Source organism: Bos javanicus, chromosome X, assembly GCF_032452875.1.
Source record: "Bos javanicus breed banteng chromosome X, ARS-OSU_banteng_1.0, whole genome shotgun sequence".
NCBI lineage: Eukaryota > Metazoa > Chordata > Mammalia > Artiodactyla > Bovidae > Bos > Bos javanicus.
The window spans coordinates 73,752,480-73,776,459 of NC_083897.1; the positions used below are offsets into that span (position 1 = coordinate 73,752,480).

Genomic DNA, 23,980 nt, shown 5'->3' on the forward strand with positions numbered 1-23,980 from the left:
TGCCCTCATGCCAACTCCCTGGCAAATTGCTCAATGAAAGTAGAAAATGGGATTGTTCACACAGAATTAAATAATTTGATGTCACAAATTAGCTACGTATTTTCAAGATACTCTAAACTATGTAGTGATGAAGTCGGTGGCTCTGAATTTTCTGCTCTGTCCCTTGAGAGAGTCATAATGGTTTTTCATTGAAGGGTGAAGGCTAAGACTCTTCCACAGAACCCTACTATTTCCCTGAGCCACCAAAAGACCTCTATTAAAAAGATGATTTGGGGGCTAGGAAGAGGTAAGTGGCAGATTAAAGAGCAGTATATTTATTTCATGGCGATGCAAATCTCAGTCCCATTGTTTTGTGTAGTACTGTTACTTAGCCTTTGTGTTTAATAACACATTCTTGTTTGTAGGATTATCATGATGTTATAGACACTCCTATGGACTTCAGCACTGTGAAAGAAACATTGGAAACAGGAAACTATGGTAGTCCTCTGGAATTTTATAAGGATGTTCGCCAAATATTCAGCAACTCCAAAGCTTACACCTCTAATAAAAAGTCACGGGTATGAAGAACCGTTAATAGGTGGATTAATTACCTAAGCATTTAGTTATATATCAGGCAGTTTTCTATAACCAGTTTTAAAATTGCTAAACAAGTATGTACTATCATTCTGATGTAGTTTCTAAAGTTTGATTCTCAGTACTTTCTCTGAAACAGTTTATCAAGCAAGCATTAAAGAGAAATTAAGCAGCCCCTCTTGCTTTCTCCTACTTGCCTCTTCTTTTCTCTTAAATAACACCTATATTTGCCAAAAAGAAGTCAAAGAAAGGAATAGTAGAAATTTGAGTATTCTTTAATATGTTCAATAAATAATTTAATAAAAATGGTTGGGAGGATTAATTTATATGAAGTATTTAGATTAGCTATGAATATTTATGTTCCTTTTATTATAACAAATTAGTGAACTATATTGGGAAATTATAACTTTATTCATACTCACATTTAATGTAATAGTTTTTTATGTTCTATCATAACTTACACATCTTAAGAATAATAAGGTAATTTTCATGTTTTTTTTATCACTAGTATCTGATTAACTTTTAAATCAGTTGCACAGTAGGTATATACATGGTCGGTTCTACTCCATATAAAATGAATTTTTACTGATTTCTGAACATAATTTTTCATATTTTCCCTACATTTTCTGCATATTTCTAAAATAAATGTAGATTTATTTTCTACATTTACATTCATACTTATAAATGTTTATATATCTTTTAGTAGGTTTTACATTTTGAAGCATTTCTAAAAATACATAATGAACATTTTCCAATTTTATCATTACTTTTTGAAAACAGAGGTTTTAATGTCTCCATTGTATTCCACCATACAGGTGGTTTTGTGTTGTTTAACCAGCATCCTATTGCTAGAGATACAGGTTGTTTTTAATTTTTCACTTTAAATGGATAATGCTGTGGCTAACATCTTTAACATCCTTGAATATGATGAGCATGTGTAATTCTCTGATGTTACCATAGGATAAATTCCTAGTGAAGAAATTATTAGCCAAAGGATGTGTATATTTTAAGGGTTTGACATGTATAGCCAATTGTCTTTAAAAAGTTGTTCAGGTTAAAATATCCACTGGCAATGTATAAGAATGTTTTTTCCTACCCTTCCCAACACTGGATATTATCTTTTAAAAATCCTTATTATTTGTAAGTGAAAATGGTTTCTTGTTTTAATTCTTCAGGAAGAATTTTTCAAGTGTAGAAGTAGCACATATATTATGTCTGAAAGGATGATGCTGATATTGTTCAAGCATGTTTATAACCTTTTATTTTTATATAATTAAAATGGTTGGTAAAACAAGACTAATTTCTGCCTTTGCAGATCTATAGCATGACACTGCGATTGTCTGCCTTATTTGAAAGTCGTATTAAAAATATCATCTCTGAATATAAGTCAGCAATCCAGAGTCAGAAGAGGAGAAGGCCACGGTACAGAAAACGTCTAAGAAGCAGCAGCAGTTCATTATCTAGTAACAGAGCTCCTAGGTATATTACATTAATGTAGCAGTTTAGTTTTCAAAACATTTTGTATGTATTACCTTACTTCTTAAAGTTTATTAACTACTTTGAGGGAATCTCAACACCCAAGAGGTTTTTTATTTTTTTTTAAAACTCTTAAACCTGTATAAAGATGGAGCTGGTAACCTAAAGCTTTGTTTATATGAATTTTACTATACCAAAACCTTTTTTAAAAAATTTTTAATGATTGAAATTTAACTTTGTCCTATTACTAGTTTGAAGTATTTCATTTAAATTATATTGCATTTCTTCTATGCTTAGTTTAAGCATTTTGTAACATACTATCTATCATAACATATTGCTACTAGAAAAAAACTGCTCATTATTATATATTTTTACTTACAGTCCAAAAGGGAAACAGAAGCAAATGAAGCTGCAGCCTAAAAATGACCAGAATACCTCAGTGTCTTATGCCAGGAATAGCACTCCTTTCTCATCTCCTGGTAAATATGTCTTTTATTTTTGGTATTCTGTATTTTAGCTAAATACTAAGGATATAGAAGAGGCAGCATGGTTTAAAATGCAAAGGGCAATGGATTTGGATATAGAAAAGTTGCATGTTACCCTCAGTTCTTCTATCTCTGTGGCCCTAGGTAAGATATTAGGTCATAGTTTCTTTATTTTTAAAGTGAGGGTGTTAAGACTAGATGAATTTTAAAATAACAACTTTAAAATTATGTCTTTATGATTTTTAACATCTGAAATATCTCAGACCACACATCTGCTATATATTTTCCAACATAAAAGTTAAAAAGTCATTATGCTGCTGCTGCTAAGTCGCTTCAGTCGTGTCCAACTCTGTGTGACCCCACAGATGGCAGCCCACTAGGCTCCTCTGTCCCTGGGATTCTCCAGGCAAGAATACTAGAGTGGGTTGCCATTTCCTTCTCCAGAAAAGTCATTATGTGAGGAAGTAGTTTTCTTGGAAACATTTTTGACATTCTGTGCTTGAAAATTTCAATTTTAGTTCAGCTCAGTTGTGTCCTACTCCTTGTGACCCCATGGACTGTGGCACTCCAGGCCTCCCTGTCCATTACCAACTCCTGGAGTTTACTCAAACTCATGTCCATTGAGTTGGTGATGGCATCCATCCATCTCATCCTCTGTTGGCCCCTTCTCCTCCTGCCTTCAGTCTTTGCCAGCATCAGGGTCTGTTCAAATGAGTCAGCTCTTCGCATCAGGACGCCAAATTGTTTTAGTTTTAGCTTCAGCATCAGTGCTTCCAATGAATATTCAGGACTGATTTCCTTTAGGATGGACTGGTTGGATGTTCTTGCAGTCCAGGGACTCTCAAGAGTCTTCTCCAGTACCACAGTTCAAAAGCATCTATTCTTCAGTGCTCAGCTTTCTTTATAGTCCAACTCTCACATCCATACATGACTACTGGAAAAACCATAGCTTTGATTAGATGTACCTTCGTTGGCAGTGATGTCTTTACTTTTTAATATGCTGTCTTGGTTGGTCATAACTTTTCCTCCAAGGAGTAAGTGTCTTTGAATTTCATGCTGCAGGCACCATCTGCAGTGATTTTGGAGCTGAAAAAATGAAATCTGTCACTGTTTCAACTGTTTCCCCATCTATTTGCCATGAAGTGATGGGACCAGATGCCATGATCTTAGTTTTCTGAATGTTGAGCTTTAAGCCAACTTTTTCACTTTCCTCTTTCACTTTCATCAAGAGGCTCTTTAGTTCTTTGCTTTCTGCTTTAAGGGTGGTGTCATCTGCACATCTGAGGTTATTGATATTTCTCCCAGCAATCTTGATTCTAGCTTGTGCTTCTTCCAGCCCAGTGTTTCTCATGATGTATTCTGCATATAAATTAAATAAGCAGGGTGTCAATTTACAGCCTTGATGTACTCCTTTTCCTATTTGGAACCAGTCTGTTGTTCCATATCTGGTTCTAACTATTGCTTCCTGACTTGCATACGGATTTCTCAAGAGGCAGGTCAGGTGGTCTGGTATTCCCATCTCTTGAAGAATTTTCCACAGTTTATTGTTATCCACATAGTCAAAGGCTTTGGCATAGTCAGTAAAGCAGAAATAGATGTTTTTCTGGAACTCTTTTGCTTTTTTGATGATCCAACGGATTTTGGCAATTTGATCTCCGGTTCCTCTGGCTTTTCTAAATCCAGCTTGAACATCTGGAAGTACTTCATCAGAAAGTACTGGCTTGGAGACTTTTGAACATTGCTTTACTAGTGTGTGAGATGAGTGCAATTGTGCGGCAGTTTGAGCATTCTTCGACATTGCCTTTCTTTGGGATTGAAATGAAAACTGACCTTTTCCAGTCCTGTGGCCACTGCTGAGTTTTCCAAATTTGCTGGCATATTGAGTGCAGCACTTTCACAGCATCATCTTTCAGGATTTGAAATAGCTCCACTGGAATTCCATCACCTCCACTAGCTTTGATCATAGTGATGCTTCCTAAGGCCCACTTGACTTCGCATTCCACGATGTCTGGCTCTAGGTGAGTGATCATACCATCGTGATTATCTGGGTCATGAAGATCTTTCTGTATAGTTCTTCTGTGTATTATTGCCACCTCTTCTTAATATCTTCTGCTCCTGTTAGGTCCATACCATTTCTGTCCTTTATCGAGCCCATCTTTGCATGAAATGTTCCCTTGGTATCTCTAATTTTCTTGAAGAGATCTCTAGTCTTTCCCATTCTGTTGTTTTCCTCTATTTCTTTGCATTGATTGCTGAGGAAGGCTTTCTTATCTCTTCATAGAACCATTCAACTTCAGCCTCTTCACCATTACTGGTCAGGGCAGAGACTTGGATTACCATGATATTGAATGGTTTGCCTTGGAAACGAACAGAGATCATTCTGTCATTTTTTAGATTGCATCCAAGTACTGCATTTCGTACTCTTTTGTTGACTATGATGGCTACTCCATTTCTTCTAAGGGATTCTTGCCCACAGTCGTAGATATAATGGTCATCTGAGTTAAATTCACCCATTCTAGTCCATTTTAGTTCTCTGATTCCTAAAATGTTGACGTTCACTCTTGCCATCTCCTGTTTGACCACTTCCAGTTAACCTGATTCATGGACCTAACATTCCAGGTTCCTATGCAATATTGCTCTTTACAGCATCACACTTTGCTTCTATCACCAGTCACATCCACAACTTGGTGTTGTTTTTCCTTTGGCTCCATCTCTTCATTCTTTCTGGAGTTATTTCTCCACTGATCTGCAGTAGCATACTGGGGACCTGCCAACCTGGGGAGTTCATCTTTCAGTGTCCTATCTTTTTGCCTTTTCATGCTGTTCATGGGGTTCTCAAGGCAAGAATACTGAAGTGGTTTGCCATTCCCTTCGGTGGACCAGATTTTATCATAACTTTCCACTATGACCCGTCCGTCTTGGGTGGCCCTACAGGGCATGGCTCATAGTTTGATTGAGTTAAACAAAGCTGTGGTCCACGTGATTAGATTGGTTAGTTTTCTGTGATTGTGGTTTTCAGTCTGTCTGCCCTCTGATGGAGAAGGATAAGAGGCTTATGGAAGCTTCCTGCTGGGAGAGACTGACTGAAGGAGAAACTGGGTCTTATTCTGATGTGAGGGGCTATGCTTAGTAAATCTTTAATCCAATTTTGTGTTGATGGGTGGAGCCTGAAAATTTAATGATGTAATAAACCATTTGTTCTCAAAATGTTCATATTTTTTCCTTCAAACAACTTGTAATTTTGATGTTAGAGTGAAATAACTGAGTAAGCTATAGTTTTAAAAGCAGCCTTTTTAGTTTTTATGAAAGCATAATTATGTTAACATTAGTCTTTTTTTAAATGTTAAGTTTCAGATGCTGCTGAAGGGCTTTCACTGTATTTACTTGATGATGAACCAGACGGGCCATTTTCTTCATCGAGCTTCAGTGGATATAACCGAAGTGGAAATAGCCATGACCCAGGGAAAGCCAAATCATTTCGAAATAGAGTTTTGCCAATTAAGCAAGGTAAGAAATAAATATGAACTGGGCATTTATTCTTTGTTCCTTTATCACAAATCCTTTAAAAGCTGATATATTTAGGTAGTAAAATTTAGCATGTCCTTAAAATTAATGAGGATTTCAATATTGTCAAATTTGAGGCAGATAGGATTTCATATGTACATTTCCAAACATATCTTAGTTTTTTAAAATAAAATTTAAAGTGAGTAGGGAAGAAAAACTAAATAAAGTTATCTTTCCCTGAGCATATAAAACCCAGACTGTTTGACATATTTAAGATTGTTCATTTTATTAAACCACATTAAGAGAAAAGGGGAAAAAATTCAGTATCATCTTAAAATAGGCCTAATATTTCTAAGGGCTACCTGTATTTTACAAAGGGTTTATGTCAAGAAATGAGCCTTCTTTCAGTCAACACCCACTTTTGAAACTTTCTTTTTGTTTTCCAGTTATATAACTCAAATTATTATCTTTCTCCGGGGCCTGCTGTCTCAATAATTAAGGGGTTTTCAGACTGCTCTACCTATTTCTTGGTAATCCACAGAGGTACTTCAGAAAGTCGCAGAAGAACTTTCTCTATTCAACCAGAACAACTCTTTTTTTTGTTTTTAATTTCATGTATGAGCTTTGAGCTTTCATATAGCTTTCATTTGAAGAATAATTTTCATTGCTAAAAAGGAAATCACTGACCTAATAATTCATTATCATGTACATCCAGTTTGGACCATGTCTGGCGGCATCAGTTATAAATACTGAACGTTATGCAAACTTTGTTATAGACCCTGACCATGTTCAAAGGAAGTTCTGATGTAGTCATCTGTTTGAAGTTTGGAAGAATGATTAATATTCTTTTACAAATACCTTTTTTTGGAATATATACATTCTAATTTATATAAATTTAATGAAAGATTACATTGTTTATTATTATTAAAGTATTAAATAGCTTAAAATATATATTCTAAAGTTATATTTTATGTTATAAGACAAATATTGAAGCATCTGATTACTTTAAAATAATTAGTGGCTCATTTTTCCCAGTCTATATCTTTACCTTCACCTTTGATCCTGCTATACATTGTATATTCATTGCCACTTCTCTTTTTGTCCTTTCCTCCACTGTCAAGCTTTTAGAAAGTATAGCTTCTACTTTTCACCTCTGTTTTCTTTCAATCTAAACATCCCTTTATCCTTTGTAGTCTTACCTCTGCTGCCACCACTCCCCAAAAGCTATTCTCCTCAGAATCACCAGTAATCTTCAGTGACCAACCAGTGTCCTTTTCTTAGTACCCCACCTCCTCGATCTCTCTATATCTTTGCATGCTATTGACTACCTGCTTTAGGAATTCCACTGCTTAGCTTCTATAATCTACTGATTGTATATCTCTGTTTTGCCTATATTTCTATATTTTTTCTTTTCTTTGGCCCTTCATGCCTCCTATTTGCAGTTTCTCACTTTTTTTTGTCTTTTACAAATAAAGGAATCTAATAACTACATCAGTCATCTTTATGCTGCTGCTAAGTCGCTTCAGTTGTATCCGACTCTGTGCGACCCCATAGACGGCAGCCCACCGGGCTCCCCCATCCCTGGGATTCTCCAGGCAAGAACACCGGAGTGGGTTGCCATTTCCTTCTCCAATGCATGAAAGTGAAAAGTGAAAGTGAAGTCACTTAGTCATGTCTGACTTTTAGCGACCCCACAGTCTGCAGCCTACCAGGCTCCTCCATCCATGGGATTTTCCAGGCAAGAGTACTGGAGTGGGGTGCCATTGCCTTCTCCGGTCTTTATGCTAATAACTCCAAATTCATGTATCTAGCCCTAACATCTGTTTGTTCTATCAGTATAATTTATAGTACTTCCTAAAAAAAGGTTGCCTTGTGTGCTTAGCATCCATTTTTCTGTTTCAAGTGTGCTTCTTTCTCTGCACTCACTATTTTAATGACACCGTCATCTTCTGAGTCATCCTGCTTAAAATCTTACAGTGTTCTTTGACTCACCTTTTATCCCTCATAAGTGTCACATTCTAAGTTTTGTAAATTCTACAACTTTTTAATATCACTTAAATCTCTTGTCTACAGTTCATATTGCTATCCCCATAGTTTTTTGCCTAGTCTAGTAGTCAGTGTGGGTGGTCACAATAAGATACTACAGACTGGGTAGCTTAAACAACAGATGCTCATTTTTTAGCAGCTTTATTGAGATACCATTTGACATTTAAAAATTGTATGTTTAAAGTGTACCACTTGATATTTTGTTATATATATATATATATATATATATATGTACTGAGAAATGGCCACCAGAGTCAAGCTAACATTATCCATCACCTCTACATAGCCACTGTGTGTGTGTATGTGTGTGTGTGTGTGCACGCATGCCTGTGTGGAGAAGGTTTAAAGTCTAGACTCTTAGTGAATTTCAGGTATACAATACAGTATTAACTGTTGTCACCATGCTGTATATTTGATATCCAGAATTTATTCATCCAGAATAACTGAATCTCTGGACCCTTTTACCAACACCTCCACATTTTTCCTCCCTCCAGCTCCTGGCAGCCACCATCCTACTCTTTGCCTCTATGAGTATGACTCTTTTAAATTATACATATAAGTGATATTGTGCAATATTTCTTTTTCTGTATGTTGCTTATTTTGCTTAGCCTAATGTCTTCCAGTTCCATGCATGTTGTAAATGGCAGGATTTCTTTCTTTTATCCATTCCTCTGTAGGAAGATTGGCTGTTTCTATGTCTTGCCTCTTATGAATACTGCTATATTGAACATGGAAATACAGACATATCTTCAAGATCCTGATTTCTATTTCTTTGGATATATGCCCAGAAGTAGGATTGCTGAATCAAATGGTAGTTCTGTTTTAGAGAACATGTTTACTGATTTCCATAATGGCTGTACTGATTTACTTTCTCTCCAGCAGTGTGCGAGGGTTCCCTTTTCTCTTTATCCTCCCTAACACTTATCTTTTTTCAATTTTGTATTTTATTATTTAGTTTTTAGAAATTTTTGGCTGTGCTGTGCAACATGTGGGTTCTTAGTTCCCCAACCAGGAATTGAACCTACACCCCCTGCATTGGAAGTGTGTAGTCTTAACCACTGCCAGTCTTTATCTTTTCAATATTAGCCATCCTAACAGCTGTGAACTGATACCTGATTGTGGTTTTGATTTTCATTGCCCTGATGATTAGAGATGTTGTGCACCTTTTCATAAATCTGCAATAGACATTATTTTCTCACAGTTCTGCAGGCTCAAAATCCAAGATCAAGGTGCCAGCAGGATTGGTGTCTGGTGAGGACTTTTCTTCCTCGCATGCTGATGGCTACCTTCTCCCTGTGTCCTCATGTGGCTTTTTCTTTATATACACAGTCAGGGAGAGCCAGAAAGCATTGGTGTGTCTTTCTCTTCTAAGGATGCCAGTCCTAGTGTATTAGGGCCCATCTACCCTTATGATTTCTTTTAATTTTAATTATTTCTATAAGGGTCTTGTCTCAAAATATAGTCATATTGGGGGCTAGGGCTTCAACATATGTATTTGGCAAAAGGTGGGAGGGCACACAAAATTAAGTCCATAACACTTATGCCAATCTTGTAGTTATGATTACCATACAACCCTACTCTTTGTTCTCTCCAGTTTTTCCAGTCCACTGTCCTGTTTTCCTCCTACCCTGCTTATCTTTGCCAATTATTTTTTATCTTTAAATGTTGAAATATATCAAGTCTCAGTCCTCAGTCAACTTCTTGCTCTCTCGATGAGCTTTCTCAGTTCTCTTCACCCTAAATGTTACTTTTTTACTGAAAATTTCCAAAACTATATCTCCAGCTCTATTCAGGTCTCCCTTGATTTCTAGACTGCGATATCCACCTGATTTTCTTTTTCTTCTTAAAATGCCTTAAGATTTCTGATAGTATTTAAATCTGGAATCTCTATTTTTTTCAACAGCTTGCCCAAACCTATTCTCCTTCATTGTTCTCTAACCAAACAAAATATCTCCACCATCCACCAAGTTATTCAGGCCATAAAACCTTGGAGTTGACTTTCCTTTTTACTTAGTATTTCATATCCAGACAGTCAACAAATCCTGTCAGTTCGAACTATAAATGTTGGTTCTGATAGCTCCTCCAGAAGGAAATATGTAAATCCAATCACTTCTCACCACCTCAATTGGTAAATCTCTCATGATATATTACATATCATGTCTATTACAGTGTACTGTCAATTGATCTCTGCTTCCAGTCTTGCCCCTTCTCTGTTCTGTTCTCTGAACAGCAACCTTTGGTGTTCAGATGCTCAGTCATGTCCAACCCTTTGCGATCCCATGGACTGCAGAATGCCAGGCTTCCCTGTCCTTCATCATCTCCTGGAGCTTGCTCAAACTCATGTCCATTGACTCAGTGATGATGCCATCCAACCAGCTCGTCCTCTGTCATCCCCTTCTCCTCCAGCCTTCAATCTTTCCCAGCATCAGGCTCTTTGAAACAGGTGGACACAGTAATGGAATTTCAGTTTCAGCATCAGTCCTTCCAATGAATATTCCAGGGTTGATTGCCTTTAGGATTGACTGGTTTGATCTCCTTGCTGTCTAAGTCTTCTCCAACACTACAGTTCGAAGGCATCAGTTCTTAGGCACTCAACCTTCTTTTTGATTTAACTCTCATATCCATACATGGCTACTGGAAAAACCATAGGTTTGACTAGATGGACCTTTGTTAGCAAAGTAATGTCACTGCTTTTGAATATGCTGTCTAGGTTAGTCATAGCTTTCCTTCCAAGGAGCAAGTGTCTTTTAATTTCATGGCTGCAGTCACAACCTGCAGTGATTTTGCAGTCCAAGAAAATAAAGTCTGTCACTTTTTCCATTGTTTCCACAACTATTTTCCATAGCACAGCAACCCTCAGTTCAGTTCAGTTCAGTCGCTCAGTAGTGTCCGACTCTGCAACCCATGGACCGCAGCACGCCAGACCTCCCTGTCCATCACCAACTCCCGGAATTTACCCAAACTCATGTCCATTAAGTCAGTGATCCCATCCAGCCCATCTCATCCTCTGTCGTCTCCTTCTCCTCCCACCTTCAATCTTTCCCAGCATAAGGGTCTTTTCAAATGAGTCAGCTCTTCACATCAGGTGGCCAAAGTATTGGAGTTTCAGCTTCAACATCCATCCTTCTAATGAATATTCAGGACTGATTTCCTTTAGGATGGACTGGTTGGATCTTCTTGCAGTTCAGGGACTCTCAAGAGTCTTCTCCAACACCATAGTTCAAACACATCAATTCTTTAACACTCAGCTTTCTTTATAGTCCAACTCTCACATTCATACATGACTACTGGAAAAACCATAGCCTTCACTAGATGAAACTTTGTTGGCAAAGTAATGTCTCTGCTTTTTAATATGCTCTCCAGGTTGGTCATAATTTTTCTCCCAAGGAGTAAGTGTCTTTTAATTTCATGACTACAGTCACCATCTGCAGTGATTTTGGAGCCCAAAAAAGTAAAAAAAAGTCTGCCACCGTTTCCACTGTTTCCCCATCTATTTGCCATGAAGTGATGGGACCAGATGCCATAATCTTCGTTTTCTGAATGTTGAGCTTTAAGCCAACTTTTTCACTCTCCTCTTTCAATTTCATCAAGAGGCTCTTTAGTTCTTCTTCGCTTTCTGCCATAAGGATGGTGTCATCTGCATATCTGAGGTTACTGATATTTCTCCCCACAATTTTGATTCCAGCTTTTGATTCATCCATCCCAGTGTTTCTCATGATGTACTCTGCATATAAGTTAAATAAGCAAGGTGACAATATACAGCCTTGATGTACTCCTTTTCCTATTAGGAACCAATCTGTTATTCCATGTCTAATTCTAACTGTTGCTTACTGACCTGCATACTGATTTCTCAAGAGGCAGGTCAGGTGGTCTGGTATTCCCATCTCTTTCAGAATTTTCCATAGTTTCTTGTGATCCACACAGTTACTTTGGCATAATCAATAAAGCCGAAGATGTTTTTCTGGAACTCTCTTGCTTTTTAAGTGATCCAGTGGATGTTGGCAATTTGATCTCTGGTTCCTCTGCATTTTGTAAAACCAGCTTAAACATTTGGAAATTCACAGTTCAAGTATTGTTGAAGCCTGGCTTGGAGAATTTTGAACATTACTTTACTAATGTGTGAGATGAGTGCAATTGTGTGGTAGTTTGAGCATTTTTTGGCATTGCCTTTCTTTGGGATTGGAATGAAAGCCGACCTTTTCCAGTCCTGTGGCCACTGCTGAGTTTTCCAAATTTGCTAGCACACTGAGTGCAGCACTTTCACAGCATCATCTTTTAGGATTTGAAATAGCTCAACCAGAATTCCATCACCTCCACTAGCTTTGATCATAGTGATGCTTCATAAGGCCCATTTGACTTCACATTCCAGGATGTCTGGCTCTAGGTGAGTGATCACACCATTGTGATTATCTTGTTTATGAAGATCTTTTTTGTATGGTTTTTCTGTGTATTCTTGCCACCTCTTCTTAATATCTTCTGCTTCTGTTAGGTCCATACCATTTCTGTCCTTTATTAAGTCCATCTTTGTATGAAATTTTCCCTTGGTATCTCTAATTTTCTTGAAGAGATCTCTAGTCTTTCCAGTCTATTGTTTGCCTCTATTTCTTTGCATTGATCGCTGAGGAAGGCTTTCTTATCTCTCCTTGCTGTTCTTTGGAACTCTGCATTCAGGTGGGTGTATCTTTCCTTTTCTCCTTTGCTTTTTGCTTCTCTTCTTTTCACAGTTATTTTTAAGGCCTTCTCAGACAGCCATTTTGCTTTTTTGCTTTTCATTTTCTTGTGAATGGCCTTGATCCCTCTCTTCTATACTGTGTCATGAACCTCTGTCCATAGTTCATCAGGCAGTCTACCAGATCTAGTCCTGTGAATATATTCCTCACTTCTACTGTATAATTGTTAGGGATTTGATTTAGGTCATACCTGAATGGTCTAGTGGTTTTCTGTACTTTCTTCAATTAAAGTCTGAATTTGACAAAAGGAGTTCATGATCTGAGCCACAGTCAGCTCCCAGTCTTGTTTTTGCTGACTGTATAGAGCTTCTCCATCTTTGGCTGCAAAGAATATAATCAATCTGATTTTGGTGTTGACCATCTGGTGATGTCCACGTGTAGAGTGTTCTCTTGTGTTACTGGAAGAGGATGTTTGCTATAACCAGTGTGTCCTCTTGGTAAAATTCTATTAACCTTTGCCCTGCTTCATTCTGTACTCCAAGGCCAAATTTACCTGTTACTCCAGGTGTTTCTTGACTTCCTACTTTTGCATTCCAGTCCCCTATAATGACAAGGACATCGTTTTTGGGTGTTAGTTCTAGAAGGCCTTGTAGGTCTTCATAGAACCATTCAGCTTCAGCTTCTTCAGCGTTACTGGTCAGGGCATAGACTTGGATTACCGTGATATTGAATGGTTTGGCTTGGAAACGGAGAGAGATCATTCTGTCGTTTTTGAGATTTCATCCAAGTACTACTGCATTTCGGACTCTTTTGTTGACTATGATGGCTACTCCATTTCTTCTAAGGGTTTCTTGCCTTCAATCACAAAAAATTAACCAATCTAATCATATGGACCACAGCCTTGTCTAACTCAATGAAACTATGAGCCATGCCATGTAGGGCTACCCAGGACAGATGGGTCATGGTGGAGAGTTTTGACAAAATGTGGTCCACTTCAAAGGGAATGACAAACCACTTTAGTATTCTTGCCTTGAGAACCCCATGAACAGTATGAAAAGGCAAAAAGATAGGACACTGAAAGATGAACTCTCCAGGTCAGTAGGTCCCCAATATGCTACTGGAGATCAGTGGAGAAATAACTCCAGAAAGAATTAAGAGATGGAGCCAAAGCAAAAACAACACCTAGTTGTGGATGTGACTGGTGATGGAAGCAAAGTATGATGCTGTAAAGAGCAGTACTGCATAGGAACCTGGAATATTAGGTCCATGAATCAAGGCAAATTGGAAGTGATCAAACAGGAGATGGCAAGAGTGAACGTCAACATTTTAGAATCAGATAACTAAAATGAACTGGAATGGCTAATATTAACTCAGATGATAGCAACCATAGCACTCTTTTAATGTAAATTGAATCCTGTCATTCTCTAGCTTTAAAATCCTACATTGGCTGTCATCTCCAACTTATTTCCTATTTTTCTCTTCTACTCTTAATTTTACTGGTTTCTGTTTCCTCCAGTGTTAGTCCAGATATCACCTCATTCAGTTTTTTCCAAAATACTGCCTCAGCCGAAAAGTCTTCCCTAGCTATTATACATACATTCACACTCTTTTCTTTACCCACTTTTCCTTTTCTTTATAACCCATTTTAGTACTTGAAATTATTTATTTGTCTGCTTCATTGTCTATCAGGGTTTCACACTAAAATATAAAATATAAATTCAAGGAGCAAATACTTTGTCTCATCATTGCCATATTCCAATGTCCATTGCCGTATTCCAGTGGCATTCCATCAATGCCAATTCCAGTGCAATGCCTAATGAATGCATAAGATTATTCTGAACATGTGCCCATGTTCCCTCCTAGAGTTCAAGCCCTTAAATTTTTGCCTAGCTTTTTCATCCCCTGTCATCCCTACACAGTCCCTTCATCCCTGCGAAAATTAGTCAGACAAAAATAAAATCCTTAGTATCTTCCATTTCAGGAGCTTCCCTGGTGGCTTAGTGATAAAGAATCTGCCTACTAATGTAAGAGATGTAGGTTCGATCCCTGGGTGAGGAAGACCCTCTGGAGGAGGAAATTGCAACTCACTCCAGTATTTTTGCTTGAGAAATCCCATGGACAACGGAGCCTGTCAGGCTGCAGCCCACGGGGTTGCAAAAGAGTCAGACATGACTTAGCATCTAAACAACAACATCTTCCATTTCAAACAGATTTAAATTCATACTCCAACACTCTGTATGGTTTTACACCATCTATATTTGGGCACGAAATATTTTTTGACAGTTTCTTAATTTTTGAACATACATAATCATCTTATCAGTGTCAAAGCTTAACTTAAAAAAATTTATTCATCTTGATTTAGATCACTCCATTGATGGACCCCTTACAAATGGTGATGGCAGAGAGCCCCGGACAGGAATCAAGAGAAGACTACTTAGTGCATCAGAAGAAGATGAAATCATGGGAAGAGAAGAGAAAGAAAAAAAAGAAACAAAAGAGAAATCACATTTATCCTCCTCAGAGAGTGGAGAGTTAGAATCCAGTTTAAGTTCTGAAAGTACCTGTGGTTCTGATTCTGACTCTGAATCAACTTCCAGAACAGATCAAGATTATGTAGATGGAGACCATGATTATAGCAAATTCATACAAACTAGGCCTAAAAGAAAACTCAGAAAGCAGTATGCCAATGGCAAAAGAAACTGGAAAACGAGAGGCACGGGAGGAAGGGGCAGATGGGGAAGATGGGGTAGATGGAGTAGAGGAGGCAGAGGAAGAGGAGGCAGGGGACGAGGCAGTCGAGGAAGAGGTGGAGGTGGTGGGAGAGGGAGAGGAAGAGGGAGAGGCGGAAGAGGTGCTTCTAGAGGAGCCACCAGAGCCAAACGTGCACGTATTACAGATGATGAATTTGATACTATGTTTTCAGGACGCTTCAGTAGACTGCCTCGAATTAAAACAAGAAACCAAGGCAGGAGGACTGTTTTATATAATGATGATTCTGATAATGACAATTTTGTGTCCACTGAAGATCCTCTGAATCTTGGTACATCCAGATCAGGCAGAGTGCGTAAAATGACAGAAAAAGCCAGGGTTAGCCATCTCATGGGATGGAATTATTAGCAGTTAATAAATTTAGAATAATTTAAAAAATTCAATGGCCTTCTACTGCAGGGAATTTACCAGGAAATCTACAAAGCAAGTTGTGTGGGGACTTCTGCTTCCTTTCACATTGGTGCTTTTCCATTATGCCAGTATACATTTATTTCAAGACTTTTGATCTCCACACTTCATTTGTTCAAACAAGCCTTACTCATTAGGCCTTAAATTTTAAAAAAAAAATTCTACACACACACACACACAAACCACAGACACACTACAGATTTACTACATTAAGGGAGCATTCAGCTTCTTAAGAGTAGCATGACATTTTTATCTAAATGGAATATCCCTCTTTTGCTTTTGTATCACAGAAGTATAGCACCTTCTTACAGAGTTTTATATAGTTTGTTTTTGCCATTTTGATTCTTGTACCAGTAATAATAACTTTTGCACAATACACCAATCCTAAAGGCAGCTATTAAATGTTTACAGTTTCTATATTGTAAGAACGATCTGGATTATTTTACTCTTCCCAGGCCAAACTTTCATGAATTGTACTGAACTGAAGTATATATTTATACTACAGTTTTTTTTTGGGGGGTGGGGGGTTCTTAATATGCTTTTCATTGATTTGCTTAATTCATGTTAAAGGTAAGAAAGGGTTGGTGCCTTGTAAATATGTAGCAGATCTTTGTGGTGTGTCCTGATGTGTGCATTAACTTTATTAAAAAAGAATACTTGAGGTATCGATCTAGACAAGGTGCCAAATGCAAAAGTTTCTTGCATCCATTTTCTTTTTTCTGTTAAATTTTATTGCATTAATAGAACTTGTGTAGCTTAAAGAATAACTTAAACATTTGAAAAATCCTCATCCACAAAGAATAACTGAATAGTAGCTCAGCTACCTCTATTAACTACAACTACTGGAAACATTAAGAAAAATAGATGCTGTTATTCATTATAAGGAGAAACTAAGGAGAAATAGAACAAGCATGGTAGGAATGAATACTCATAAGTTATAAGCTGAGAGGTTGTTGATAATTGTATTGGCTCTCAAATGAATAGTTGTAATTAAATTTTCTCAAGTATCATAAGCTCTACCTTATTAGGCTTTTCTTAGAGCGTATTTGTGTAAGTAGACTTGATCTACTGCTTATATATCCCTGCTACCACTTGCTATTTAACAGCTGTGAGTGACTGGTATTGAATTTTAAAATGTAGCACAGCACCTAGTTTGAGTTGGAATGTTTTAGCTAGCTAATATTTTGAATCAATGTAGGTTCAGCTCATACCATTCCAAAGGGTTCTTCTGTTAATCTTTCAGAATAGAACCTGGTTGCACTGCACACTGATATTTTGAGTCATTATTTTATATATTAAAAATAAACCCTATGGTCTTGTTTACAGCAGTAGAGTGCACATTGGTTCCATAAGTGAGCTTGAGTTCCAAGATCAATTTTACTCCTCAAATTTGAGGGGTTGCAAATTTGCTAATTCATTAGATAACCTAGATTTTTGAGGTAAGAATAATATTGATCTCTGTTTTTGTAACAACCAGTTTGCCCATAAATCAAACTTATGGAATAAAAGGAACTTCTTAATATATGCTTAGTAATCCCAGGATATTTCTTAAGCTAATGTATTTGTCTCATGTTTTTATTCATTTCATGCATCTGAAAATCCTTAAGTGCAGAGGAAGGAGTACACACATAGCATTGCTTTTTTGGTTGGGTTGGGTAGAGGGTTTTCTTGGACTAACATCTTTAAACAATTTTCACTTGCAGTAGAAATGATGTTCAGGCTTTAAGAAAGTATTGCAAATTATTAATGGAACTAATTTATATTTCCTGACAGTAGATCAAGTTTATTTTTGGTTGTTGTAGTCTACTTTTCACTAAACCAAAATTACTTCTGGTTGTAACTCAGCTGCCACTTTTAACCCATAATATATATATTTAAAAACATTCATGTTTAAAACTCTACATTTGATTTTTGATAAAATGTACTATTTTAGTTATTCATATCTTGGACATTTAGACTAAATTTGTGCCTGTGTTTTCCTGGAATTGATAACACTTTGGCCTACCCTATTCAAAGTAACATAGTTACTTAAATTCATGGATATATCCAAATGTGTATCATGTATATCGTTGTAGTGTGAAAATTTTTTTTGACATTCTTCTATGAAGAGCTGACCTCTTGAAATGTAGAAGAATTGCCATTTGTGTGGTTTAGCTATCTCAAGCTTTATTTATAATTTATTTTGAAAAATAAAAATGGCACATTTATTTCCCAAATGTCAAGATTTTCTAGGTTTAGATAATTAGAATAAAAAGGGTGAAGACATTTTAAAGAATATTTTATATGTAGTGAGATACTGTGAAAATACTAGTGAACAGCATTTTGCTGTAATGTTGACTTCAGTTACTAGGATGTAAAGAGTTAGTCACCAGGGTATGTTAGATGAGCATAGTTTTCACTTACTACAAAACAGATAATTTTCTGTTTGCATGCAAATTATTTTAATAAGTGTAAAAATAAAAGTTTGGAAGACAGTGTTTTTACCTTTATATCTGGATTCCCACCCCCCAATTTATACTTTGCTTTTTTTTTTTTTTTTGTAATATCACCTCTTGTGAATGTGTTGTAATTTGTATTGCATTGATATTTTATCACTTTAATTTTTTAGAGGTTCTTTAAACCTAAATAAGATCTGGGTTTAGCCATAGCAAAGCAAGTAGGAAATGAGCTAAGAAATTTGAAAAAAAAAAAAAAAGTCTAAATTTTAAATGAATTTCTAAGAAAAAAGTTACATTTAGGTCCATGAGAGCATATACATGTACAAGCCTATTCCCGTTCTAGATATTAATAGTCAATGAATTGTAATGTTTCTCATGAATGCTAATAATGTTTAAATTCCCAGCTTTAAGATTCTAGCATGTGTATCTGTTTATGAAACAGATTGTGTTGCTTCTATGGCTTGCTGTGTGTATCTCTTCCAGCAACAGGATGCTCTCTAAAACATTCACTGGCCTCTTAGTGTAATGACTAAATTTGTGTGTGTGTGCACAGATCTATATGTAGATTTTTTTCCCTCAATTTAACATGTTTTATCTCAGACATTAAAAAAAAAAAAAGTTTATATGGAAGACAGCTGTATTCACTGTCTACCAATTCATTGCTTCTGTTGTAAAGCACTTACCCAGCATATATACTGCTTGATTATCCATATCATTATGCCTTCTAGATAAACAATCTACGTTTTGTTGTGTACATATGCCCTATTTTTAAAATTTTATTTGCCCTTCTTTCATGTGTTTCTTTGTCCATTTCCTTTCCCAGAGATCAGGCTTGTGCTAGAATTCTTCCATACAGCACTTTGTTTCACCCAGAGGCTAGGAAACTGAGTAAAATTATTAAATCTTATTCTGCACAACTGTGTGCTCAGATATCTAACTCAGCCTTCCGATATTTTAAAGTAAATTTGAGTGATTTACCTTTGTCATTGCTTTTGTTGTAATCCTAGATTGTCATCAGATAATAACAGAATGATTGAAATAGAAAGATGTGTATGCCACTTCTAACTTTTGATAAAAACTTTTTGGAGAATTTTTCAAAATTTGTATCTTGTAGTGATAAAATTAAACATCTATTACTTGCTTATATATCTCGGGAATTATTTTATGCACATTTATCAACTGGTACTTAGGTTTAAAGTTGGCATTTTCTTTTTAAGTTGGAATTTTCACATCCACAGAAGGGAGACTTAACTACATAATTTTCAGTATACTTTGATATCCTGCCTTTTAAACAATAACCAACATTTTGAGTTGGGAAATACATAATTACTTCTGGGGGAAGAAATGGAACTTTTAACATTTAAAGTTCATTGTTTTAAATGTTAATTCCATCCCCAACATTTTTGTGTTATGTGAGGCTTTATGAAAGTTATTGAAAGTAGAATATTCAAAGATCATTTTCCCAAATTTAACGTTTTGATTAAATTTTAATTATGAAGTTAAATTATATTTATGGTGCTGTATTTTGTATAATATCTATTGTCCTCAAATTTCTTGACATTTATTTCTCATATAGTCTTATCCTTATTTCCTATTCCATCATTTCTCTCTTGCTTGCTCTTACCTTCATTTCTCTTTCTGCAATGAAGACTGTACCTAATTTAGCAAACTTCAACAAAACTGGCAATTTATGATTCATTGATGGGAGAAGTACAGTAGAAAGGCCCTGCAGTTTAGAGTTAAGATGTGTTTGTTTATTTATATGTGTGCCCATTTGTTACTCTTAGACCTATCTTAATTAAATTTAGAATATGATACTTTGACATAAAAGCATTGTAAGTATTTTCTAAAAAATAAAACTATTGATACATATTAAAATTGCCATTGGTAATTGACTTTTGAAATCACATACAAGAATATTTAGAAACCCACTTGGGAAATGTGGTTTACATGTGTCACCAGATACATATTAGGCAGTACTACAAATGTTAATTCTTTAAACAATACTGTGGTGATGGCAATCAGTAATTTATTTCTTTGTCCTGTAACTTATCATCCTTGTCTTTTGTAATTCCTAACAAAGTATTAACAAAATTGTACCTTATGTTTGTTCTTAGTATCCGTAAATTTTAAGGTGGAAAATCATTCAGTTAATAGTTGATGTGATGTTGTATATGGACAAAATGTCCATTAAACTAAAATTCAGTAAAGAAAGGTAAACTAAACTGGCTTGGTTTATAAAAGATGTTTTGTTTGGCAGTTATTAGTCATTATAAGCAATTATCTTCAAAGAAAAAAAAAACTGGACTAATTTGTTGCCATTCTTTATGGGATGTTTACAATAAAATTCCAAGTTGTTTGGAATCAGTTGCACTCTTGCTGCTTTGTGCTTCAACTCAGATACTGGAGATAAATTAACAAGAAGAAAGAAATATGGAGTTACCTTTCCATTATCCAGCTTCAGAGACTGTAACATGTAACTCTTAGGCCTTTCCTTTCTTGTTTCTTGTAATATAGTATTTCATTGTTATTATTTTAGTCTAAGAAATTAGGGTGCTTCTTCCTATCAAAGAATTAAGGTTTTTTTTTTTTCCTTAGTTGTTTCAGATATTCTTTGGGTCATTTTTAGGTAATAACTATGTTAACATTTCAAATGTGGGCTGCTTGGTGCATTAAAAAACAGCCTGCAAAGCTTTATTTAACATTTTGTTTTATAGAGAGAGCTCTTTGAAATGAATATATTTCTGATGTGTTTAAAGCTTCTTACAAGTTGTAGCAGCTGAGCTTATGAATCTCTACCATTCTTATTTGTAGTAAAATTGCCCACAGAGGCTTAACTCTATTATAAATGGTGCTTTGATTCAATGTACGTGAAAGAGGGAGAGAAGTAAGGTTAGAGGTAACTTTTGAGCCAGGAAGTGAAGGGTTGTTTAACAAGAATATTCCACTTCTGCAACTAAATGGTTGCTGAGAATTTTCTTCCCAATGGTCAGAACTCCATTTGCTTCAAGGTAAGTAAGCTGGCTAAAGACTGTATTTTTTATACATATACTGTATTTTGTGCATTTAGAATTAAGAAATAAGGTATTTAGAAAAACTTACTACCTTTGCCTTCCAGCATCATCCTATGGCTATGAGAGTAGTCCACATTTTTGCAATATTTGGAGATTGAAGTGGAGATACATTGTTTGGTATTTATGTGTAGTTGCTTGATTGGTTAAAGATAGTCTTCTTTAAAGATACAGAAGTGTACCTTAAAAATTACTTATTAACAGGCTCTGATGTTTTCTGACTTCACCTGATAGTTTTTTTTTTTTTTAATTTAAATTTATTTATTTTAATTAGAGGCTAATTACTTTACAATATTGTATTGGTTTTGCCATACATCAACATGCATCTGCCACGGGTGTACACATGTTCCCAATCCTGAACCCCCCTCCCACCTCCCTCCCCATACCATCCCTCTGGGTCATCCCAGTGCACCAGCCCCAAGCTTCCTGTATCCTGCATCGAACCTGGACTGGCGATTCATTTCTTATATGATATTATACATGTTTCAGTGCCATTCTCCCAAATCATCCCCCCGCCCCTCCCACAGAGTCCAAAAGACTGTTCTATACATCTGTGTCTCTTTTGCTGTCTCGCATACAGGGTTATTGTTACCATCTTTGTAAATTCCATATATATGCGTTAGTATACTGTATTGGTGTTTTTCTTTCTGGCTTACTTCACTCTGTATAATAGGCTCCAGTTTCATCCACCTCATTAGAACTGATTCAAATGTATTATTTTTAATGGCTGAGTAATATTCCATTGTGTATATATACCACAGCTTTCTTATCCATTCATCTGCTGATGGACATCTAGGTTGTTTCCGTGTCCTTAAGATTGTTGTTATTAAGTCACTAAGTCTTGTCAGACTCTTCTGTGACTCCATGCACTGTAGCCCATCACCTCTGTCCATGGGATTTCCCAGACAAAAATACTAGAGTACGTTACCATTTCCTTCTCCAGGGCATCTTCCTGACCCAGGGATTGAGCCCCTCCTCTCCTGCGTTGCAGGTGAATTCTTTACCTTTGAGCCAACGGGGAAGCCCTTTTAAGATAGAAAAAGTAAAATTTTTTGTAACAAAATTTTACAGCAGTATTTAGAGGATCCATTTTTTTCCTAGTTGGGAAGGTCAAGGACAGAGTGCTGTCTACCCTATTCTTGAGTTATATGTCCCTGATAATTTAAAACTACTTTCCATAAATGCACAAAATAAAACCTATGTATTAAGCCTGTGGGTTGGTTCTCTTTGGATACTTAAGCCTATACAGTTATGGTTGCTTTCTTAGGGCTTTTATATAAGTACTTAAAATGATTTTTTTAATGCTACTTATTGTCAATAAACCAAATATATCATTAAATAAAAAGAACTTTTTATGGTATCAATATTTTACTGAATTTTGAAGAAAATTTTTTTCCTATTTTTGTAACTTTAGTATTTGCCAGCTATGTCAGTTGCCTTAATAAAGTTACCTCTCACTTATCAATTATAAAACAGCTAATAAATAATTGTAACTTTTATTAATTATTAACAAATTAAACCTTAATTTGACATTGGAGCACTTTTAAAAACAACTTTTAAACTAGTATCCTTTAATTTGTAAACTTTATATACTGTTGGATTGCCTTCTCAGCATGTTTATGTTCTTCAGAGAATAAGTTTTATAGTAAATATATGAAGAAATAAAAACATTTTAAATTGCTTGATTTAGGTTACTAATATTACTTGGTGGAATTTATTCATTTTTAAGAATGCTTTTGTGGTTGATTTTTGTCATGTTACAGTTCTAAGTAGTATTTGTATATCACAATGTTAATTTATATTTGGTATTTTGTGTATTCTGTCAAGTAATTTAAGGTATTAAAACTCTGAAGGTGTTTTTTAATTTCATTTTTCTTTGCTTTTTAGAAAAAGTTTAGAATATCATGCTTAAATGAGATATTTCAGCCCAAATTATACATTAATTCATTTATTAGAAGTTTTTTTTTTTTTTTTTTTTTGATAACTGTTGGGTATTGTTCACCTAAAACATTAATGACATACTGGTCGTTCTGAATTGTTTCTGTTTGTTAATATTTTTTTTTTTAATTTGGCTGCTCCAGATCTTAGTTGAGGCATGCGAGATCTAGTTCCCTGACCAGGGATCAAACCCGGACCCCTGCATTGGGAGTGCAGAGTCTTAACCACTGGACCACCAGGGAAGTCCCTATTTGTTAAATTTTAATTTATAAATTAGAGCACACCTTGTATACAAGAACATAAGTGTTAATTTTATCTAGTTTGATGGTATGGAGTAGTAAGTGCTTGATCATAGTCACATTGCCTTTCACTTTTGAAGGATGCTATTCATTTTTATTGTTAATTGTGTTGAGTAGTTATCATAATATAGGAAAATACTTATTAAGTGATATATTTCTATTCTCCAGTCACCTCAAAAATATGACTGGTAAATATGTTTCAACATTGTCAAAATATTCATCTTTTATCACTTTGCTTAATTATTCAGGTAAAAGTTGTTGGAAAAAAATCTGAGATAATGAGTTACATTCTTTTTCCAGATA

The 23,980-nt window shown here is 35.7% G+C and overlaps 1 protein-coding gene and 1 non-coding gene across 5 annotated transcripts in view; one reads left to right on the forward strand and one right to left on the reverse strand.

Annotated features, from left to right (window-relative positions):
* The window catches only part of BRWD3 (bromodomain and WD repeat domain containing 3), a 161,166-nt gene extending 140,433 nt beyond the window's left edge, over window positions 1-20,733 (forward strand). For all 4 annotated transcript variants that reach the window (XM_061409612.1, XM_061409611.1, XM_061409614.1 and 1 more), the window contains 5 exons: window positions 405-557; window positions 1,889-2,052; window positions 2,431-2,528; window positions 5,883-6,041; window positions 15,117-20,733. In XM_061409612.1, the coding sequence (XP_061265596.1) occupies window positions 405-557; window positions 1,889-2,052; window positions 2,431-2,528; window positions 5,883-6,041; window positions 15,117-15,871 (1,329 nt within the window). In that variant the 3' untranslated portion in view covers window positions 15,872-20,733. The remainder of the gene's footprint in view (window positions 1-404; window positions 558-1,888; window positions 2,053-2,430; window positions 2,529-5,882; window positions 6,042-15,116) is intronic.
* Window positions 20,734-23,548: 2,815 nt separating this feature from the next.
* TRNAG-CCC (transfer RNA glycine (anticodon CCC)) lies at window positions 23,549-23,620 on the reverse strand. Its single transcript has one exon. It is a non-coding gene; the product is annotated as a tRNA-Gly (tRNA).
* Between the last annotated feature and the right edge of the window lie 360 nt (window positions 23,621-23,980).